Source organism: Muscardinus avellanarius, assembly GCF_963383645.1.
Source record: "Muscardinus avellanarius genome assembly, chromosome: 11".
Taxonomy (NCBI): Eukaryota; Metazoa; Chordata; class Mammalia; order Rodentia; family Gliridae; genus Muscardinus; species Muscardinus avellanarius.
The window spans coordinates 64425372-64444441 of record NC_137797.1 but is presented as its reverse complement, the minus strand read 5'-3'; the positions used below and the strand labels follow the sequence as shown (position 1 = coordinate 64444441).

General features: G+C 45.3%; 1 protein-coding gene across 1 annotated transcript in view; it reads right to left on the bottom strand.

Moving 5' to 3' along the window:
- The window catches only part of CS (citrate synthase), a gene marked incomplete at its 3' end in the record, with an annotated part of 37751 nt that extends 24277 nt beyond the window's left edge, over positions 1-13474 (bottom strand). Inside the window, exon 1 of the mRNA XM_080706277.1 lies at positions 13418-13474. Within this exon, the coding sequence (XP_080562403.1) occupies positions 13418-13459 (42 nt within the window). The 5' untranslated portion in view covers positions 13460-13474. The remainder of the gene's footprint in view (positions 1-13417) is intronic.
- Between the last annotated feature and the right edge of the window lie 5596 nt (positions 13475-19070).

Here is a 19070-nt window from a genome sequence, read left to right as displayed (position 1 = left end):
CCTATTTTTTGTGTGTGGGTTGGAGATGAAACCTAGGGGCATTCGACCTCTGAGCTACACCCCTTGCCCTGTATTTTTTTTAATTCTTTATTTTGTAATAGGGTCTCACTAAGTTACGGAGGGCCTCACTAAGTAGCTGAGGCTGTCCGCAAACCGCAATCCTCTGGTCTCAGCCTCCGGAATGCTGGGATGAGTACAAGTGTGGGTAACCACACCCCGCTTTTTATTTTTATTTTTTTGTGATACTGAGGGTGGAACCCAAAGGGTTCCTCTCCGGGCTATACTCTCAGACCTATTTTCTATTTTATTTGGAAACAGGGTCTTAACTAAGTTGCTGAGAGCCTGAGTAGCTGAGGCTGGCTTTGAACCTGTGTGATCCTCCTGTCTCAGCCTCCCAAGTGCGGGGATTACAAGTGTGCACCACCACGCCCGGCTAGTACAACCCCAATTTTTTTATTCTTTATTTTGAAACAAGGCCTCACTAAGTTGCAGAGGGCCTCACTAAGTAGATGAGGGTGATCACGAACCTCTGATCCTCATGTCTCCCAAGTACTGGGATTACAAGCATGCACCATCACTCCCAGCTAACTTGCAGAGGACCTAAGTAGCTGTCTGTGAACCCTGATCCTTCTGCTTCAGCCTCCCAAATGCTGGGATTACAAGCGTGCGCCACCATAGCCGGCCCAGCTCTTATTTTAAATTTTGAAACAGGGTCTTGCTAGGTTACTCAGTCTCTCTATAGTACTGAAGCTGTCCTCAAACCTGCAATCCTTCTATCTCAGCTTTGCAAAAACTGGAATTCCATATGCACAATATGGAACTCTCAGGCCCAACTTCTTTTTTTGAGGACTTCTAGACCAGTAGGAGAGAAGTCCCTGGTAAAAGAAACATTGAACCCAGGGCATTCTATCTCTAAGCTATAACCCTAGTACAGCCCTTTTTATTCTTTTTATTTTTTTGGTGGCACTGGGTGTGGTACCCAGGGGCTTTTATATGTCCAGGCTATACTCCCAGACCTATTTTATACTTTATTTGGAAACAGGGTCTCACTAAGTTGCTGAGGCTGGCTTAGAACCTGCTGGGATCACAAGCATACACCACCATGCCTGGCTTTATTTATTTATTTATTTATTTATTTATTTATTTATTTTGGTGGTACTGGAGGTGGAACCCAGAAGCTTTATACCTCGGAGCTACACTCACAGACCTATTTTATATTTTATTTGGAAACAGGGTCTCACTAAGTTGCTGAGAGCCTCACTAAGGCTGAGGCTCTCAGCTGAGGCTGGCTTTGAACCTGTGCGATCCTCCTGTCTCAGCCTCCGAAGCGCGGGGATTACAAGTGTGTGCCACCACGCCCAGCTTTTTTTTTTTTTTTAATCTTGAAATAGGGTTTCCTCCTATTTACTAGGATTATGGGGTGTGCCATACCGGGCTAGAGGAAACTTTTTTGTTGTTGTATTGGGGATAGAACCCAAGGACATTCTACCTCTGAACTAAACCTCAGACTTATTTATTTTGGTGGTACTGGGGTTCCTGGATGCCCTTCTACCTCTGGGCTACACTCCCAGACCTATTTTGTACTTTTTTAAAATTTGGAAACAGGGTCTCTTAAGCCAGCGCGGCTGGCTTTGAACCTGCAGGATCCTCCTGTCTCTACCTCCCAAGCACGGGATTACAAGAGTGCGCCACCAGGCCCAGCTTACTTTTTATTTTGAAACAGGGTCTCAACTAAATTGCAGAGGGCCTTGCCGGGCGTGATGGCACAGGCTTGTAATCCCCGGGCTTGGGAGGCAGAGACAGGAGGATCGCACAGGTTCGAAGCCAGCCGCGCGTGCTGGCTTAGGAGACCCTGTTTCCAAATAAAAATGTAAAAATAGGTCTGGGAGTGTAGCCCGGAGGTAGAAGGGCTTCCAGGAACCCCAGTACCACCAAAATAAATAAATAAATAAATAAGTAAATAAATAAATAAATAAATATATAAATAAATAAATAGCAGAGAGCCTCATTAAGTTCTTAAGGCTGATAGCAAATCTGTGATCTTCCTGTCTTAGCCCCCCAAGTACTGGGATCACAGGTGTGGGACACCATGCTCAGCTTAGAGGAAACAATTTTTTTTTTTTTTTTGGCGGTACTGGGGATGGAACCAAGGACCATTCTACCTCCAAGCTACACACCCAGCCCTACTTTTTATTCTTTACTTTGAAACAGGGTCTCACTGAGTTGCAAAGGGCCTCACTAAGTAGCTGAGGCTGTCTGTGAACTACAATCCTCCTGTCTCTGCCTCCCAAATGCTGGGAATATAAGCGTGCACCACCACGCCCAGCTAGAGAAAACAAATTTAACTAACCCTAATCTATCTCTCTTTTGTAGCACTGGGGACTAAACCCAGGGGCATTTTTATCTCCAAGCTACACTCCCAGCCCTCTTTCATTTATTTTGAATCAGGACTTCACTAGGCATCCTTGACCTTGTGGTCCTCTAGTTTCATCCTCCCAAGTACTAGGTGAACAGACCTGGGCCTCCACACTAAGCTAACTCACCCTAATCTCCAAGAGCAGAGCAACAACTCTAGCAGGGAGGAGTTAAGAGAACGTCACACCCAGGCTACCCACCTTATCTTGTCTATTGGCTGCTAAGAAAAGCTGTTGAATGAGGGCAGGGGATGCAGCTCAGTGACAGAGCACTTGCCTAGCATGTGTGAGGACCTGGGATCAATCCCTGCACCATAGGGGGAAAAAAAGAAAAAGGTGCTGAACGGCTTTGTACAGTACATTCAGGTTAATTCACTGATGGGCAGTCAGATAATAAATCTGAGTCATCCTTGAACTTCCACCCATAGCTCCTCCCCCTAAGCTGGACGAGTCACAGCTGGGTATTGGCTTCTGGCTGCATGCCTTAAACAGCATGACCTTACTGGAAAGGCAGCTGTCAGGTGAACCAGACAGTCATCTCACTCAATAGGCCAGTTCCTTTATGGGGAGAGATGGAGAGAGAGAGCAATTTCCAACGACAAGGGCCAAGCTCATAATGGCTGACAGCCAGGATTCTCTACATGGTGTGAGTGGGAGTATCACAATCATCAAGAGGCTTTTTTCCCCTCCCCCAAACCTCATGTAAGATTGCTTCTAGTGAGTTTGCTATTACTGATTGAATAGGCAAGGCTCTCAAATGTTCTGGGATGGAAAATACAAAAATTAAGAGAATGGGGCCAAGAGAAAAACAAAAAACTAGTTATATAGAAGAAATTCTGCCAAAGGCTCGAAAAGAATATTTGAGTATTCCTGGAGCTGGGTGTGATGGCGCACACCTGTAATCAAGGAACCTGGGAGGCCAAGACAGAGGAATCACAGGTTCAGGGTCAGCCTCAACAATTTAGGGAGACCTTCAGCAATTTAAGGAGATTGTTTCAAAATAAACAAAAGCCGGGCTTGGTGGGCTTGGTGGCGCATGCTTGTAATCCCCACCCTTGGGAGGCTAAAACAGGAGGTTTGCACAGGTTCAAAGCCAGCCTCAGCTACTTAGTGAGGCTCTCAGCAATTTAGTGAGAAAAAAAAAAAAAAAAATCTTAGCCGGGCGTGGTGGTGTAGGATTCAGGAGGCTGAGACCGGAGGATTTGGTTAGCAACAACCTCAGCTACTTAGTGAGGCCCTCTGCAACTCAGTGAGACCCGGTTTCAAAATAAAGAATAAAAAATAGGGCAGGGGAATGTGGCTCAGAGGTTAAATGCCCCTGGGTTCTATCCCCAGACCCGCCAAAAAAAAAAAAAAAAAAAAAAAAAAGAGAGAGAGAGAAACCAAGGCAAGAAGGAGTTTGTACCATAGTACCATTAACAAAGACTATGGGGGAAATGTAAAATAATCTTTCTTCCTTTTTTTGGTGGGCCTGGGGATGGAACCCAGAGGCATCTGACCTCCAAGCTACACCTCCTGCCCAATTTTGTATATTTATTTTGAAATAGGGTGTCACTAAGTTGCAGAGGGCCTCACTAAGTAGCTGAGGCTATCCATGAACAGTGATCCTCCAGTCTTAGCCTCCTGAATGCTGAGATTACAAGTGTGTGCCACCACACCCAGCTCTAATTTTTATTCTTTATTTTGAAACAGGGTCTCACTAAGTTGTGGAAGGCCTCACAAATTGCTGAGGCTGGCCACAAACTGCGATTCTCCTGTCTCAGCCTCCCAAGTACTAGGAATACAAGAGTGCACCACAACATCCAGCTCACCTTTTCAATGAGATTTCCCTCTTAATCTTAGCTTGCTATCATCACTGGGTCACATCTAGGGTCCTTACTCTACAGGGGAGAAGACAAATTTTCTTTGACTTTTCCATCCTAGGTAATATCCAGACCACGATCTACTACATATTCATGAGCTCCAACAATTAAACCTTGAGAGAGATGATCCAGATTGTGTGTGTGTGTGTGTGTGTGTGTGTGTGTGTGTGTGTGTGTTACTGGGGTTCCTGGAAGCCCTTCTACCTCCGGGCTTCACTCTCAGACCTATTTTATATATTTTTTTATTTGGAAACAGGGTCTCTTAAGCCAGAGAGGCTGGCTCCGAACCAATGCGACCCTCCTGTCTCCGCCTCCCAAGTGCAGGAATTACAAGCATACGCCACTACGCCTGGCGATCCTGATTTTTTTAAATTTTGAAACAGGGTCTCAAGCAGGGTGTGTTGACTGCATGCTTGCGCAATCCCCACGCTTAAGAGGTTGAGATAGGAGGATCGCACAGGTTCGAAGCCAACCTCAGCTACTTAGTGAGGCTCTCAGCAACTTAGTGAGACCCTGTTTCCAAATAAAATATAAAAATAGGTCTGGGAGTATAGCCCGGAGGTAGAAAGCCTCTGGGTTCTACCCCCAGTACCACAAAAAACCCCCAAAAAACAAGCAAAAAAACCAGGGTTAGCTGGGGGTGGTGGCGCACGCTTGTAATCCCAGCATTTGGGAGGCTGAGACCTGAGGACTCGGTTCGCGGACAGCCTCAGCTACTTAGGCCCTCCGCAACTCAGTGAGACCTGGTTTCAAAATAAAGAATAAAAAATTGGGCAGGGGGTGTAGCTCGGAGGTCAAATGTCCCTGGGTTCCATCCCCAGACCTGCAAAAACAAACAAACAAACAAACAAACAAACAAAAACAAAACCAGGGTTTCACTAAGTTGCTGAGGGTATCCTTGAACCTGTGATCCTTTTGTCTCAGTCTCTCAAGTGCTAGGATCAGAGGTGTGTACCAACACACAAAGCTAATCCTGATTCTAACAGGATCCCTGTCCTTCTCAACTAAAGAGGAGTTAAGCTGGGCCTGGTGGCACAAGTAGCAAGATTTTCAACCTAGGGAGACCCCATTTCAAAACAAAAATAAATAGGACTGGGAGTGCAGCTCAGAGGTAGAATGCCCCTGGTCTCAATGCCCAGTACTGTAAATACACAAAAAAAGAGTTTGGTAAACTGGGTGTGGTGGCGCACGCTTGTAATCCCAGCATTCGGGAGGCTGAGACCTGAGGATCACAGTTCACAGACAGCCTCAGCTACTTAGTGAGGCCCTCTGCAACTCAGTGAGACCTGGTTTCAAAATAAAGAATAAAAAATAGGGCAGGGGGTGTAGCTCGGAGGTCAAATGCCCTTGGGTTCCACCCCCAGACCCGCCAAAAAAAAAAAAAAAAAAAGGAGTTTGGCACATCAGGATCGGCTTAGGAAATAGGGCAAACCAGGCGTAGTGGCACAGGCTAGTAATCCCACTATTTGGGAGCCTAACACAGGAGAACCACAGATTCAAGGCCAGCCTCAGCAATTCAGTGAGGCCCTGTTTCAAAATAAAATAAGGCTGGGGATGTAGTTCAGAGGTAGAACACCCCTGGGCTCAACCCCTAGAACCACACAAAACAAAACAAAACAAACCTGTTAAAAAAAAAAAAATCTTGTGCTACAGAAGCTTTCAATGTAAAAACAACAACTTGCATTAAGAAAAAAGAAACTCGCCTAGTACAAAGGCTCCTCTCTCCCCAGAACCAGGTCAGAGAACTAAAGCCTTTTACTGCCTGTATCTCACAATGGTGATACTAGAAGTAGGACTGCAATGTTTGGTCAGGCTACTTAATAACCCAAGCAGAGAAGTCTTCAGATTTCACGCTTTAACCCACTTCATATTAATGAGTTTCTTAATAATTGTCATTTTTCAACATTTTCTTAAATAAAAGTCCACTGATCATTCAGAAAGGAAGATCAAGCCGGGCATGATGGTGCATGCTTGTAATCCCAGCATTTGGGAGGCCGAGACAGGAGGATTGCAGTTCGAGGACAACCTCAGCTATTACTTAGTGAGGCCCTTTGCAATTCAGTGAGATCCTGTTTCAAAAAGTAAAGAATAAAAAATTAACTCTGGGGGTGTAGCTTGGAGGTAGAATGCCCCCGGGTTTTATCCCCAGTACCACAAAAATGAATAAATACATAAAAGGAAGATTGCTTGTAATCCCATCCCAACATTCGGGAGGCTAAGAAAGGAGGATCATGGTTCACAGACAGCTTTGACTACTACTTAGTGAGGCCCTTTGCAACTCAGCGAAACCCTGTTTCAAAATAAAGAATAAAAAATAGGGTTGGGTGGTATAGCTCAGAGGTAGAATGCCCCTAACTCCAATCCCCAGCACCACAAAATAAATAAATAAATAAATAAAGATGAAAAGGCCGGGCGTGGTGGCGCACGCTTGTAATCCCCGCGCTTGGGAGCCAGAGACAGGAGGATCGCGCAGGTTCGAAGCCAGCAACGCGCGCTGGCTTAGGAGACCCTGTTTCCAAATAAAAATGTAAAAACAGGTCTGGGAGTGTAGCCCGGAGGTAGAAGGGCTTCCAGGAACCCCAGTACCACCAAAAAAAAAAAAAAAGAAAGAAAAAAGATTAAATAAATAAATAAGCAAAAAATAAAAAAGTAAAAAAAGAAAGGAAGACCAGCTGAGTGTGGTAAAGCATGCTTGTAATGTAATCCCAGTACCTGGGAGGCTGAGGCAGGAAGATCACAGGTTTGCAGCCAGTCCCAACTGCTTATTGAGACCCTCTGTAACTTAGTGAGACCCTGTTTCAATATAAAGAATAAAAAAATAGGGCAGGGGGTGTAGGTTGGAGGTTGAATGCCCCTGGGTTTCATCCCCAGACCTGCAAATAAATAAATAAATAAATAAATAAATAATAAACAAATAAATAATAGGGCTGGGGGTGCAGCTCGAAAATAAGACTGCCCCTGGGTTCAATCTCCAGTACTGCAAAACAAAGTCCAAAAAAGATTACTACTAAACAGGTGTGGTGGTACAAGCTTAATACTTGGGTTGCAACAGAAGGATCACAGGTTCAAGGACAGCCTCAGCCTCAGCAAGTAGTGGGACTCATCAACCTAGAGAGACTGTCTCTAAATAAAGTAAGGCTGGGGATGTAGCTAGAATAGAATGCCCCTGGGTTGAATCCCCAGCACGAGAGAGAGAGAGAGAGAGAGAGAGAGAGAGAGAGAGACAGAGACAGAGACACAGACAGACAGACAGACAGAGATAGACAGACAGACAGAGACAGAGAGAAAGGGCTGGGGATACATGCAGCTCAGATACAGAAAGTAGAATGCCCCTGGGTTCAATCCCTAGTACCATACATAGACAAAAATAATACCCCAAGAGTCAAAGTTTCCAAATATATTCATACAATTGCAAACAAATATCCTGCATGTGGCTTCACTAGCCTAATAATGTGGTCCACATGTCATCAGTCAACTGAGGTGCTTGAAAAAATACAGGTTACAGATCCCATCCCACCTCTTCTGAATAGCATGAAGGTAGGATCAAGGAATCTGCAGTAAGAACAAGCATCTCAAGTGATGACGTCCACTGATGACATCCATTTACAGACACCAAAATTTGGGCAGTTGAAGAACTGAAAGTCAAATTCTAAGAAAGATCTATTGCTAAAGTTGCCTCCCTACTCTTTCAAATTTTACATCCTATTCAACTCTTTCTGTATATGTGGTACAGGGGATTGAACTCAGGGGTCCACTACCACTGAGCTACATTCCCATTCCTTTTTACTTTGAAACAAGGTCTTACTAAATTGCCCAGCCTGGCTTTGAACTGATGATTTTCCTATCTCAGCTTCCCAACTAGAATTTTAGGGTTATGTCACCATGCCCAACTTACTCAACTCTTACCATGTGATGCATTGATATGCCAGACGTGGTGGTGCAAGCCTGTAATCCCAGGATTTGGGAGGCTGAGGTAGGAGGATCACAAGTCTGAGGACAGCCTCACTAAGTAGTGAGACTCATCAATCTAGTAATGGGGTGCAGCTCAGAGGTAGAATGCCCCTGGGTTCAATCTCAAGTACCAAAAAAGAAAAAGAGCCGGGCCAGGTGTGGTAGCTCATGCTTGTAATCCCAGCATTTGGGAGGCTGAGACCAGAGGATTGAGGTTCAGACAGCCTCAGCTACTTGGTGAGGCGCTCTGCAACTTAGTGAGACCCTGTTTCAAGATAAAGAATACAAAATGGGGCAGAGGATATAGCTTAGAGGTCGAATGCCCCTGGGTTCCATCCCTAGACCCACCAAAAAAAAAAAAAAGGGCTGGGGGGGGGGGTGTAGCTTGGAGGTAGAAAGCCCCTGGGTTCCATCCCCAGAACTGCAAAAAAAAAAAAAAAAAAGTAATAACAATAATGCATTATTGATACAAGGCAGAAGGAATTACTATGTAGTTTTAGCGAGATGTACCAAGTCTGGTTTCCTGTTAGCTACACACTTGGATTCTAAGAACTAGAAATACCAGCCCTTCCGTCTCTGCCAACCATGCTGTCCTGTTTCACTATGCCCATGCTTTCATTCACCTGCTACTAATCTAAATTAGGAGAGGCAAATGCACTCATCCCACCACTAGCACCCAACAAGGATTCCCCACTCCATCATCTTTGGCTTACCTACAGAGTGTCAAGGAATCACCTCACTTGGAGGCTGATGGTCAAAGTGAATGTGGAGTTCTGAGCCCTTGTTATTAAAAGTTTTGGATTTTGGCTGGGTGTGGTGGCGCATGCCTGTAATATCAGTACTTGGGAGATTAAGACAAGGGATTGCAGGTGAGACACCAGTGTGCAATAATTTAGCAAGATCCTGTTTCAAAATAATAATAATAAAAAAAGGGCTGTGGATGTAACTTGGAGATAGAGTGGCCCTGGGTTCAATCCTCAGTATAAAAAAACAAAATAAAATAGGGTTGGGGGTATCCCTAGTAGAGGGGAGTGGCGTTTAGGCTTTAAACGTATTTACTTCACAGGACAAAATCGACTCCATTTTGCTGAATCTAATTTCAGATTTAGGTCTATGTAGATGTGCAAAGGTCAAAGTGTTGTAAAGAACCACCAGTATTCATTTAAGTGTCTTGAAAAAGGCCAGAAATAATTTAGAAACATCTTTGAAATGATTTGCTAAAGTTCCAAATATCTTTGTTTGGTGAAGCAATTTTCTTCTCTCCCCTCTCCCCTCTCCCCCCTCTCCTCTCCTCTCCTCTCTTCTCTCTCTCTCTGCAGTACTGGGAATGAAACCCAGGGGCATTCTACCTCCACGCTACACCCTCAACCCTATTTTTATTCTTTATTTTGAAATAGGGTCTAAGTAGCAGCTGAGGTTGTCCTCGAACTGGGATCCTTCTGTCTCAGTCTACCAAATGCTGGGATTACAAGCATGCGACACCACGCTTGGCTGGTGAAGCAATTTTCAGTGGTACAAAAATAACTCTCTTTAACTAGGGTTGATTAAGCACGTTGACTTCAAGAATCCTGAAGTGCACTGATGGCCCTATTCCAATTCCCAAATCCAAACCCAGATCATCTGTGAAAAGGTGTGTGTGTGTGTTGCTAGGGATGGAATCCAGGACCTCTAGCATGCTAGGAAAGTACTCTCCCACTGAACTATACCTCAGCCAAGACATTGTTTTAAGTCAAAAGTTGAGTAATTCAACTTTTATAATATTAGGGCCATTAATTTGTATAAACAAGTCAAATAATCAAGACTCTAGTCTTTTCTCCAATTTGGGTGCCCATTTAAATAACCTGACAGTGAAAAGGATGGAACAACAGAACAGTGACTAGCATTTTTGCCTCCTCCTAAGGTTAAAAAAAAACAACACAAAACTCTTCTCAGAAAAGTGAAACTATATTTGACCTTGAGAATAAAAGTGGTAGGGATCAGTCTTTCCAGGTTCGAAGACTATTTTGATAACTAGGCTTAGTGGTGCAGGCATGTAATCTCAGTACTTGGGAGGCTGAGATAGGAGGATCACCAGTTCACAGCCAGCCTCAGATACTTAGTAAGGCCCTATTTTAAAATAAAGGATAAAAAATTGGGCTGAGGGTGTAGCTTGGAAGTAGAATGCCCATGGGTTATAGCCCCCCCCCAAAAGACTATTTTGCTTTTCTACCTACCTTAATATCAGAAGTAAAATCTATCACCAATGACAACAACTGACCAAGCTGCAGGCAAATCTAGAAAGCTCAAGTGAAACCAAAGCTGACAACCTGAAAGGATTCTTGGAATTCTGGTATTACTGGTTAGTTCTCAGGAGACTCCACACTTGAGTTTGAAGGGCTTTGCTTGTTTATTTATTTTTCAAGACACTGTCTCACTATGTCTCACTAAGTTGCCCAGCCTAGCCTCCTACCTTAACCTCCCTAGTCCCTGGGATTACAGGCTTGCACCTCTAGGTACAGTAGGCTTTGCTAGGTGTGTGTGTGTTACTGAGGGTGGAACCCAGGGGCTTTTCTACCTCCAGGCTATACTCCCAGACCTTTTTTTTAATATATTTTATTTGGAAACAGGGTCTCACTAAGTTGCTGAGAACCTCACTAAGTAGCTAAGACTGGCTTCGAACCTGTGCGATCCTCCTGTCTCAGCCTCCCAAGCATGGGGATTAGAAGCGTGCGCCACTACACCTGGCTGGGCTTTGCTAGTCTTAAGGGTTAAAAGTCAGCTGCGCATGGTGGCACAAGCTTGTAATCCCAGCATTGGGAGGCTGAGACCCGAGGATCGCGGTTCACGGTTCGTGGATAAACTCAGCTAATTAGTGAGGCCCTCCGCAACTTAGTGAGACCCTGTCTCAAAGTAAAGAATAAAAAAACAAAAAACAAACAAACAAAAAAAACCCATAGGGCAGGGGGTGTAGCTTGGAGGTCAAATGCCTCTGGGTTCCGTCCCCAGACCCGCAAAAAAAAAAAAAAAAAAAAAAAAAAAAAAAAAAGTTAAAAGCCTTCTAATGGTCTCTAATTTATATGATTCTCGGGTTCAACTCTAACATAAAAGCAAAGAAGATAATGACGCCACAATAATATAGCTCTGCCATCCCAAAAGTATTCTGAGCTTCCCTAGGGGCTTATAAGATAAATTCAAAAGGTAAATTCAAGCCTGGCATGGTGGCACATGCTTGTAATCCCAGCATTTGGGAGGCTGAGACAGGAGGATCATAGTTGGAAGACAGCCTCAGCTACTTATCGAGGCCCTTTACAACTCAGTGTGACCCTGTTTCAAAATAAAGATAAAAAATAGGGCTGGAGGTATAACTTGGAGGCAGAATGCCCCTGGGTTCCAGCCCCAGTACCTCAAAACAAACACACAAAAAAAGGTAAATTCAAAAGCTTCTTCACATTTACTGTAGGGGTAGACTATCTGGTCTAGGTTAGCAGCTCTGCAATGAGCTAATTATAGTATACCCTTATTTTGCCAAAACACCATCTAGAACTTGCTTCATTTCTCAAGAGGTTCCTTACCCTGTTCCCTGGCAGCAGGAGTTGCAACAGCCAAGTAAGACAAATATTTCCCAAATGATCAGTCTACTTTGCTGTTGGGTTCCTGGAAGAACCTCAAGATAAATCCTACAGGTGTCACTTTACCTCTGCCTACCATGAAGTAAAATACAAGCATACCAAAATCATTCCTATGCCTCCTCTTTCTCTCAGGTGCTGACAGCTTCAATTTCTTTTTCTTTTCTTGGTGGTCCTGGGGGTTGAACCCAAAGGCTTTCTAACTCCGGGCTATACTCCCAAACTTATTTTATATTTTATTTGGAAACAGGGTTTCACTAAGTTGCTGAGAGGCTCACTAAGTAGCTGAGGCTGGCTTCAAATCTGCACAATCCTCCTGTCTCAGCCTCCCAAGTGCGGGGATTACAAGTGTGCACCACCACACCTGGCTTCTATTTTTCTCTTTTTTGCAGGTCTGGGGATGGAACCCAGGGGCATTCGACCTCCGAGCTACATCCCCTGCCCTATTCTTTATTTTGAAACAGGGTCTTTTTAAGTTGTGGAGGGCCTCTCTAAGCAGCTGAGGCTGTCCTCGAACTGGGATCCTCCAGTCTCAGCCTCCCAAATGCTGGGATTACAAGCGTGCACCACCACACCTGGCTCAATTTCTTTACAGAAAAGTTCTTTGCAAAAGTCAAGGTCACTTGAGTGACTGTCCCTGCTTGTTTTAGAGGACTGGGACTCCCTCAGCGCAGCAATTTCTCTGTTTAAAGGGCCAAGTTGTCCAGAGCCAAAAATACTGGCAATTGAAATTGAGAGCAGCATTTCTGGAGCAGTATTCTAGGATTCATAAGACAACAAATGTCAAGGAAAAAGGCTCCAAAGAATAAAAAGAAATTCTGGGTAAAATCTGAGCTAGAAAGTAGTAAAATTGATCACGTGACCTTGGCATTACTACCTCTTGCAGAGTACCTTCACTTACTGGCTTGCAGTGTGAGGGAACCACCTTTCTGGTTCTTTCACCAATCAAACGAGTTACTCAAGCAGAAGGTTTTACTGAATTGCTCCACCCCACACAAGCTCCTCCTATATAAAGAGTTAAGTGCAACAGTCCCAAGGACAAAGAGGAGCTGGGTCCTACTCCTCGAGCACGAACTGCTACGATGTAGTCACTAAAGGCTTCAATAATTGTGGCAGAGAAATGGAAACAGGCAGTGCAAGGACTGACACGGCCCGCCCTACAAAGCACAGCTCAAATAAGCCACGACTCCAGCTCTGGCCCAGGGAGAGTGAGCACAACTAATCCTCCCTCACCCCCTTCTCCAAACAATTCTTTCCGTAACTCCTGTGTAACGCCGGCTCCTTCTTTCCGGGGCCACACATTCCCCTCTTCCACCTTAGACATGTGGTTACCAGAAGGGCCAGGCCTCCCCACCCGCCCTGAGCTGCAGGCCGGCGCCGGCAGCGTTCACCTCGCCCCCGGGAGCCGGAAGGACAGCGAAGCACATGGCCCCGGGAGCCCGGGCCGGGCTGGCGGCCCGCCAAGCGCACGGCTCCTTTAAGGCGCGCAGGGGTGCGCTCGGCGAGGGAGGGAGACCCCGGCGCTCGAGGGCCTGCGGGCGCCTCCGCCCCACCCGGGACGGCGCGCTCGCTCCCCAAGGCTCACCTTGGCTCCCAAGAGCCGGGCGGCTGCAGTGAGGAGGGCCATGGCGGGAGGCTCCGGGCCTGGTGGGGAGGGACGGAGGGGTGAGAGCTGCGGCAGGAACGGGAGCCGCCGCCGCTGCACCGGAGGCCGCGCCAACGGGTGGACAAGGTTGAAAGGAGGCGGCTGAGGAAAGGGTAGACGAACCGGCGGCGGCGCCCAGCCCGGGGTCCTCGGCGAGGCCCCGCCCCCTGCCGGAACCCGCTCCGCCCCTCTCGGGGGATCGCCCCCGGCACGCCTATTGGTCCGGCGCGGCGGAGGGGCGGGACCTGAGCCAATGACAGCGGTAAAGGCGGGGAGGATTGGCCCGCGCGGATTAGGCTAATTAAGGGTGGACTGCGGGAGGGGCTGTAGGTGGCTAAGCTGGTGCCTGAGAACTCAGTTAACTTCCTTTGGCTTTTCCCCTTGCCCTTAACATACTTGGGGGTAGATCTGCGAAAAATACTGAAGGTAAAGCTCCAGGACTCGACCTTTGTAGGTCTTCGGGAGCTAACTCCTTAATATACTGTAGTAACTGATCTTGCCAGCTCCTCCTACCCCTCTGGAATGCTTTCTTGAAGAATGTCTTTGGTGAATGACTCCAGAGCCATGGAGGTGACATTAAGGGGAAAACAGCCTGATACCAGTTAGCTGCTTGGTGAACATCATTTGAGGTCAGCAGAAGTCTGTGGTATTACAGATGCTAATAGACCCCAATATATGAAGAAGAGCAGATGCTAAATAGACCCCAATATATGAAGAGCAAAAATAGGACCCTGAATAGGTAATGCTCCTTTTGAGTTGTCATGTCTGCATCTGATGCCAGGAAATCCAAGTCTTCAAAACACCCCTTAGTATGAAGATTTCCAGAGCCTGTCGCCCCGGACATTAGTGTCATTGACACTCGTCACACTTACACTGTATTGCCACCCCACCCCACATTTAGCCGTATAATTAGGAGCTGCGGACCAATCCTCCGTCCAAGATCAGGCATAAGGCACCATCCCTTTTTGTCACACCACTCCCATTATCCCCATAGGGCTTCTGTGGCCACTTCTCCTACTTGGCTACCTTCTAGAGTCTCTTATTCTGTGATCCCCAGAGACCCATGGCACTAAATGACCAATGGTGAAGTGACCTTCCACATCACTCTGGGTAGAGCAAAACCTTAGGACTTTTGTACCTCCTTTAAGTCTGTCATTGTCATTAACCCAAGGGCACAGAGAAGCTGACCCAAGGATCAGGACACCTTATCTACAAACTCCAAGTCCAGAGTTAACAGTCCTTTTATCCCCACATAGCAGTAACAAGGGTCAGAGGTCTTAGTGTCCATCTAAGCCAGGTTTAGATAGAACTCATTTGTAAAGAATTTAGTGATATTAGGACCTAGCTTATAACTTGAACTTGTAAAAAGAGAATGAAAATCCTTTTCTCTTCCCACGTTTTGTCATAGGCATCTTCACACCAACAATCAATGCTCCTCTGGCTAAGGGATTAGACAGCTAGTTCTTAGGAAAAAAAAAAAAAAAACTTCATAGCCAGGCGTGGTGGCGCACTCTTGTAATCTCAGCATTTGGGAGGCTGAGACAGGAGGATCACCGTTGGAGGACAGCTTCAACTATTTAGTGAGGCCCTCGCAACTTAGTGAGACCCTTTTTCTAAATAAAGAAATAAAATAGAGCTGGAGGTGTAGCTCAGAGGTAGAATTCCCCTGAGTTCAATCTCCAGTATCACCCCCAAAAAGAAATAAGAAATAAAAGGGATAAGGGTGTAGCTTAGAGGTAGAATGCCTCTGGGTTTAATCCCCAGTACTGAGGGAGAGGGAGAGAAAGAGGGAGGGGGAGGAGGGGAAAGAGGGGAGGGAGGGAGAGAAGAGATACTGAGATCATCCATAGAGCCACCCAACACCCCAGAGGAATACTGACCTCAGCTACCTCCTCGGTAACTTCAAAGCTCCACTGATCAATATTTGCTCCCAATTTAGCATCTCACAGAGGATTTCCTCCTAACCCTAGAATAGTCTGACCTGGTTCCTTCCCTCTGGTTAATTATCCACAGAGACTAGCCAGCTGATCATGAGGACTGAATTCCAGTGCCTGAAGAGACAGTAGCCATTCTTGGGGTGAGACTACAAAAGGGTCAGTAATTGGGTGGCCATAGGGTAACTTATTTCAATATGGTGGTGTTGTTTTTATTGTTGTTGTTGTTTGTTTTTTTGGTGCTGGGGGTTGAACCCAGGAGTATTCTACCTCTGAGCTATACCCCCAGCCGTATTTTATTTTATTAATTGTGGTACTGGGATTGACTCAGGGACATTCTACCTCCAAGCTATACCCCCAGCCCTATTTTTTATTCTTTATTTTGAAACAAGGTCTCTCCAAGTTGCAGAGGGCCTCGCTAAATAGCTGAGGCTGACTGCGAACCTTGATCTTTCTGTCTCAGCCAAATAAAATATAAAATAGGCCTGGAGGTGTAGCTTGGAGGTAAAGGCTCCTAGGTTCCACCCCCAGTATCACAAAAAAATAAAAAGAAAGAAAAATAAAAAGAAGAGGACTTTTTTTTTTTTTTGCAGTACTGGAGATGGAACCCAGGGGTATGCTACCTCTGAGATACATACATATATATATATGTGTGTGTGTGTGTGTGTGTGTGTGTGTGTATGTATATGTATGTATGTATGTATATATATGTATATATGTGTGTGTGTGTATATATATATATATATATATTTTTTTTTTTTTTTTTTTTTTTTTTTTTTGCAGGTCTGGGGATGGAACCCAGGGGCATTCAACCTCTGAGCTACACATTCTGCCCTATTTTTTAGTCTTTATTTTGAATACCGGGTCTCACTGAGTTGCAGAGGGCCTCACTAAGTAGCTGAGGCTGTCCGCGAACCGCAATCCTCCAGTCTCAGCCTCCCAAATGCTGGGATTACAAGCATGCGCCATCACGCCCGGCAGCCCTATCTATTTTTTTATTCTTTATTTTGAAAGAGTCTCACTAATTGCAAAGGGCCTCACTAAGTAGTAGCTGAGGCTGTCTGCTAACCACAATCCTCCTGTCTCAGCCTTCCAAATGCTGGGATTACAAGCATGCACCACCACGCCTGGCAAAAAGAGGACTTTATAGACTTGTTTTGTGTGTGTGTGTTAGTTATTGGAGATTTAACCCAGAGGCATTCTACCTGTAAGCTATACCCACAACCCTATTATATTTTGAAACGGTCTCACTACGTTGATGAGTCTCACTACTTGCTGAGACTGTCCTCAAACCTGTGCTCCTCCTGTCTCAACTGCTCAAGTACCAGAATTACAGGTGTTTACCTGTATGGCCAGCTATAGACTTGTTTTGAAGTTGTCCAACACTGACATCCTCTGCTGTAATGCCAGTGGGAAAGCCCCAGGAATCAAAGGGGCTAAATAAGATCTAGAAGGTGGCATTGAGTCAGTCAGTCTCTTTTTCAGTGCTAGGGGATTGAACCCAGAGCCTCCTACATGTGTACCTCCTGCAAAGTGTACCTCAAGCCACATCCTCAGCACTAGTCATTGTGAACATACATAGGACCTGGGGAGGTAGAAAGTTAGAAGATTGGTATGAATAGAGGAGCCAAGTGAGCTCTAGCTCTAAATATAATTAAGTGCCAGGGAACTAGAGGGAGTATAGGGAAGGCTGAGCATTAAGATTACTATGACCTTGGGAGGACTTCTTTAAAATAGGGGCAATGGTGCCCCCTGGTGGCCAAGAACAAGTGGACGAATGTAACCTACATATAACCCTTTTCAATTTCTACCAAGGATAAACTAAACTTTTTTTTTCTTTAACAGTACCAGAGATTGAACCCAGGGGCATTCTATCTCCGAGCTACACCCCAGTACTATTTTTTTATTCTTTATTTTGAAAGGCCTAAGTAGCTGAGGCTGGCTGCAAACCTGTGATCCTTCTATCTCAGCCTCAAAAATACTGGGATTACAAGTATGCACCACCACACCTGGCCTAAACCAAACTTCTGTAATAGATAATAGCCAAAATGTATCTAGTACTTACTATTTTAAGTTACTATCTAGATATGGTACAAGCCCACTACTTGGGAGGCCAAGGCAGGTAGATCATAAGTTAGAGGCCACCCTGAGTAATTTAGCAGGACCCTGTCTCAAAATAAAGATTGCTGGGGATGTAGGTCAGTGGTAGAACGCCCTGGTTTCAATCCCCAGTACAGTAAATAAGTAAGTGAGTAAATAAAGTGCATTGTCATAATCTTTACATCAACTCTAAAATACGTAGGTAACATTATCTGTAAAGAAGAAACCCAGGCTTTATGTAAGTATTCTGCCCAGGGTCACAGAGTCATAGCTAGAATTCAGACCCAGGTCAGCCTCATTCGTGTACATAAATCTTAACTACCAAACTTACTGTTTATATGATTGTGAATTATCAGCTGCAACTTAATTTTCTTTTTTCCAGTGCTGGTAATTGAACCCAGGGTCTCAGGTATTCTAGACAAAGTCAGAGCCATGATCACCAGCCCCAAGGGGATTTCTGAGTCATTGTCAACTGTGTCCAGGAGAAGTCAGCATAGGTGTTGCTATCAAGATATTAACAAAGATAAGGAACTCTGTAGTCTTACTCATCTGTGAAACCTTTGTACTTCCATAACTGAAATAAATTATAAATGATCCCCCTCACCCCCAGAATACATAAAGATAGGCTAGATGGTTGTGCACACCTGTAATCCCCACAACTCAGAGACTGAGGCAGGAGGATCCCCAGAGTCTAGGTATTTGAAGTCAGCCTGGGCAATTTATTTTTATTTACTTTTTTATTTTGTGTGTGTGTGGTACTGGGGGTGGAACCCAGAGGCTTTCTACCTCTGGGCTATACTCCCAGCCCTATTTATATTTTATTTGAAAACAGGGTCTTACTTGCTTGAGAGCCTCACTAAGTAGCTGAGGCTGGCTTTGAACCTGTGTGATCCTCCTGTTTCAGCCTCCTAAGCGCAGGGATTACAAGCGTGTGCCACCACGCCAGGCAAGCCTGGGCAATTTAATGAGACTCAAAATTAAATAAAAAAGACTGAGGAAACCCGGCGTGGTGGCATACCCTTGTAATCCCAGTACTTGGGAGTCTAGACAGGAGGATTACGGGTGTGTGTGTGTGTGTGTGTGTGTTTTGCGGTACTAAAGATGGAACCCAGGGGCATTGTACCTCTGAACTACAACACCAGCCCTATTTTTTATTCTTTATTTTGAAACAGGGTCTCACTGAACTGCAAAGGGCCTAAGTAGTAGTACTTGGGAGGCTGAGACAGGAGGAACGCAGGTTCAAAGCCAGCCTCAGCAATTTAGTGAGGTTCTCAGCAACCTAGTGAGACCCTGTTTGTAATAAGAAGTAAAATCGGGCTAGCAGTGTAGCTTGGAAGTAGAATACCTCTGGGTTCCATCCCCAGTACCTAAATAAATAAATAGGTTGTAGGTATAGCCCAGTGTCAGAGTACCACCCCAGTTTAATCCGCAGTAACACACACACACACACACACACACACACACACACACACACACACACACACACAGAGTGCTACTGTACACAGCTATTAGAGACTACATGGAACGAAACTCCATTCCCTCTCCTGAGGTACAACAGA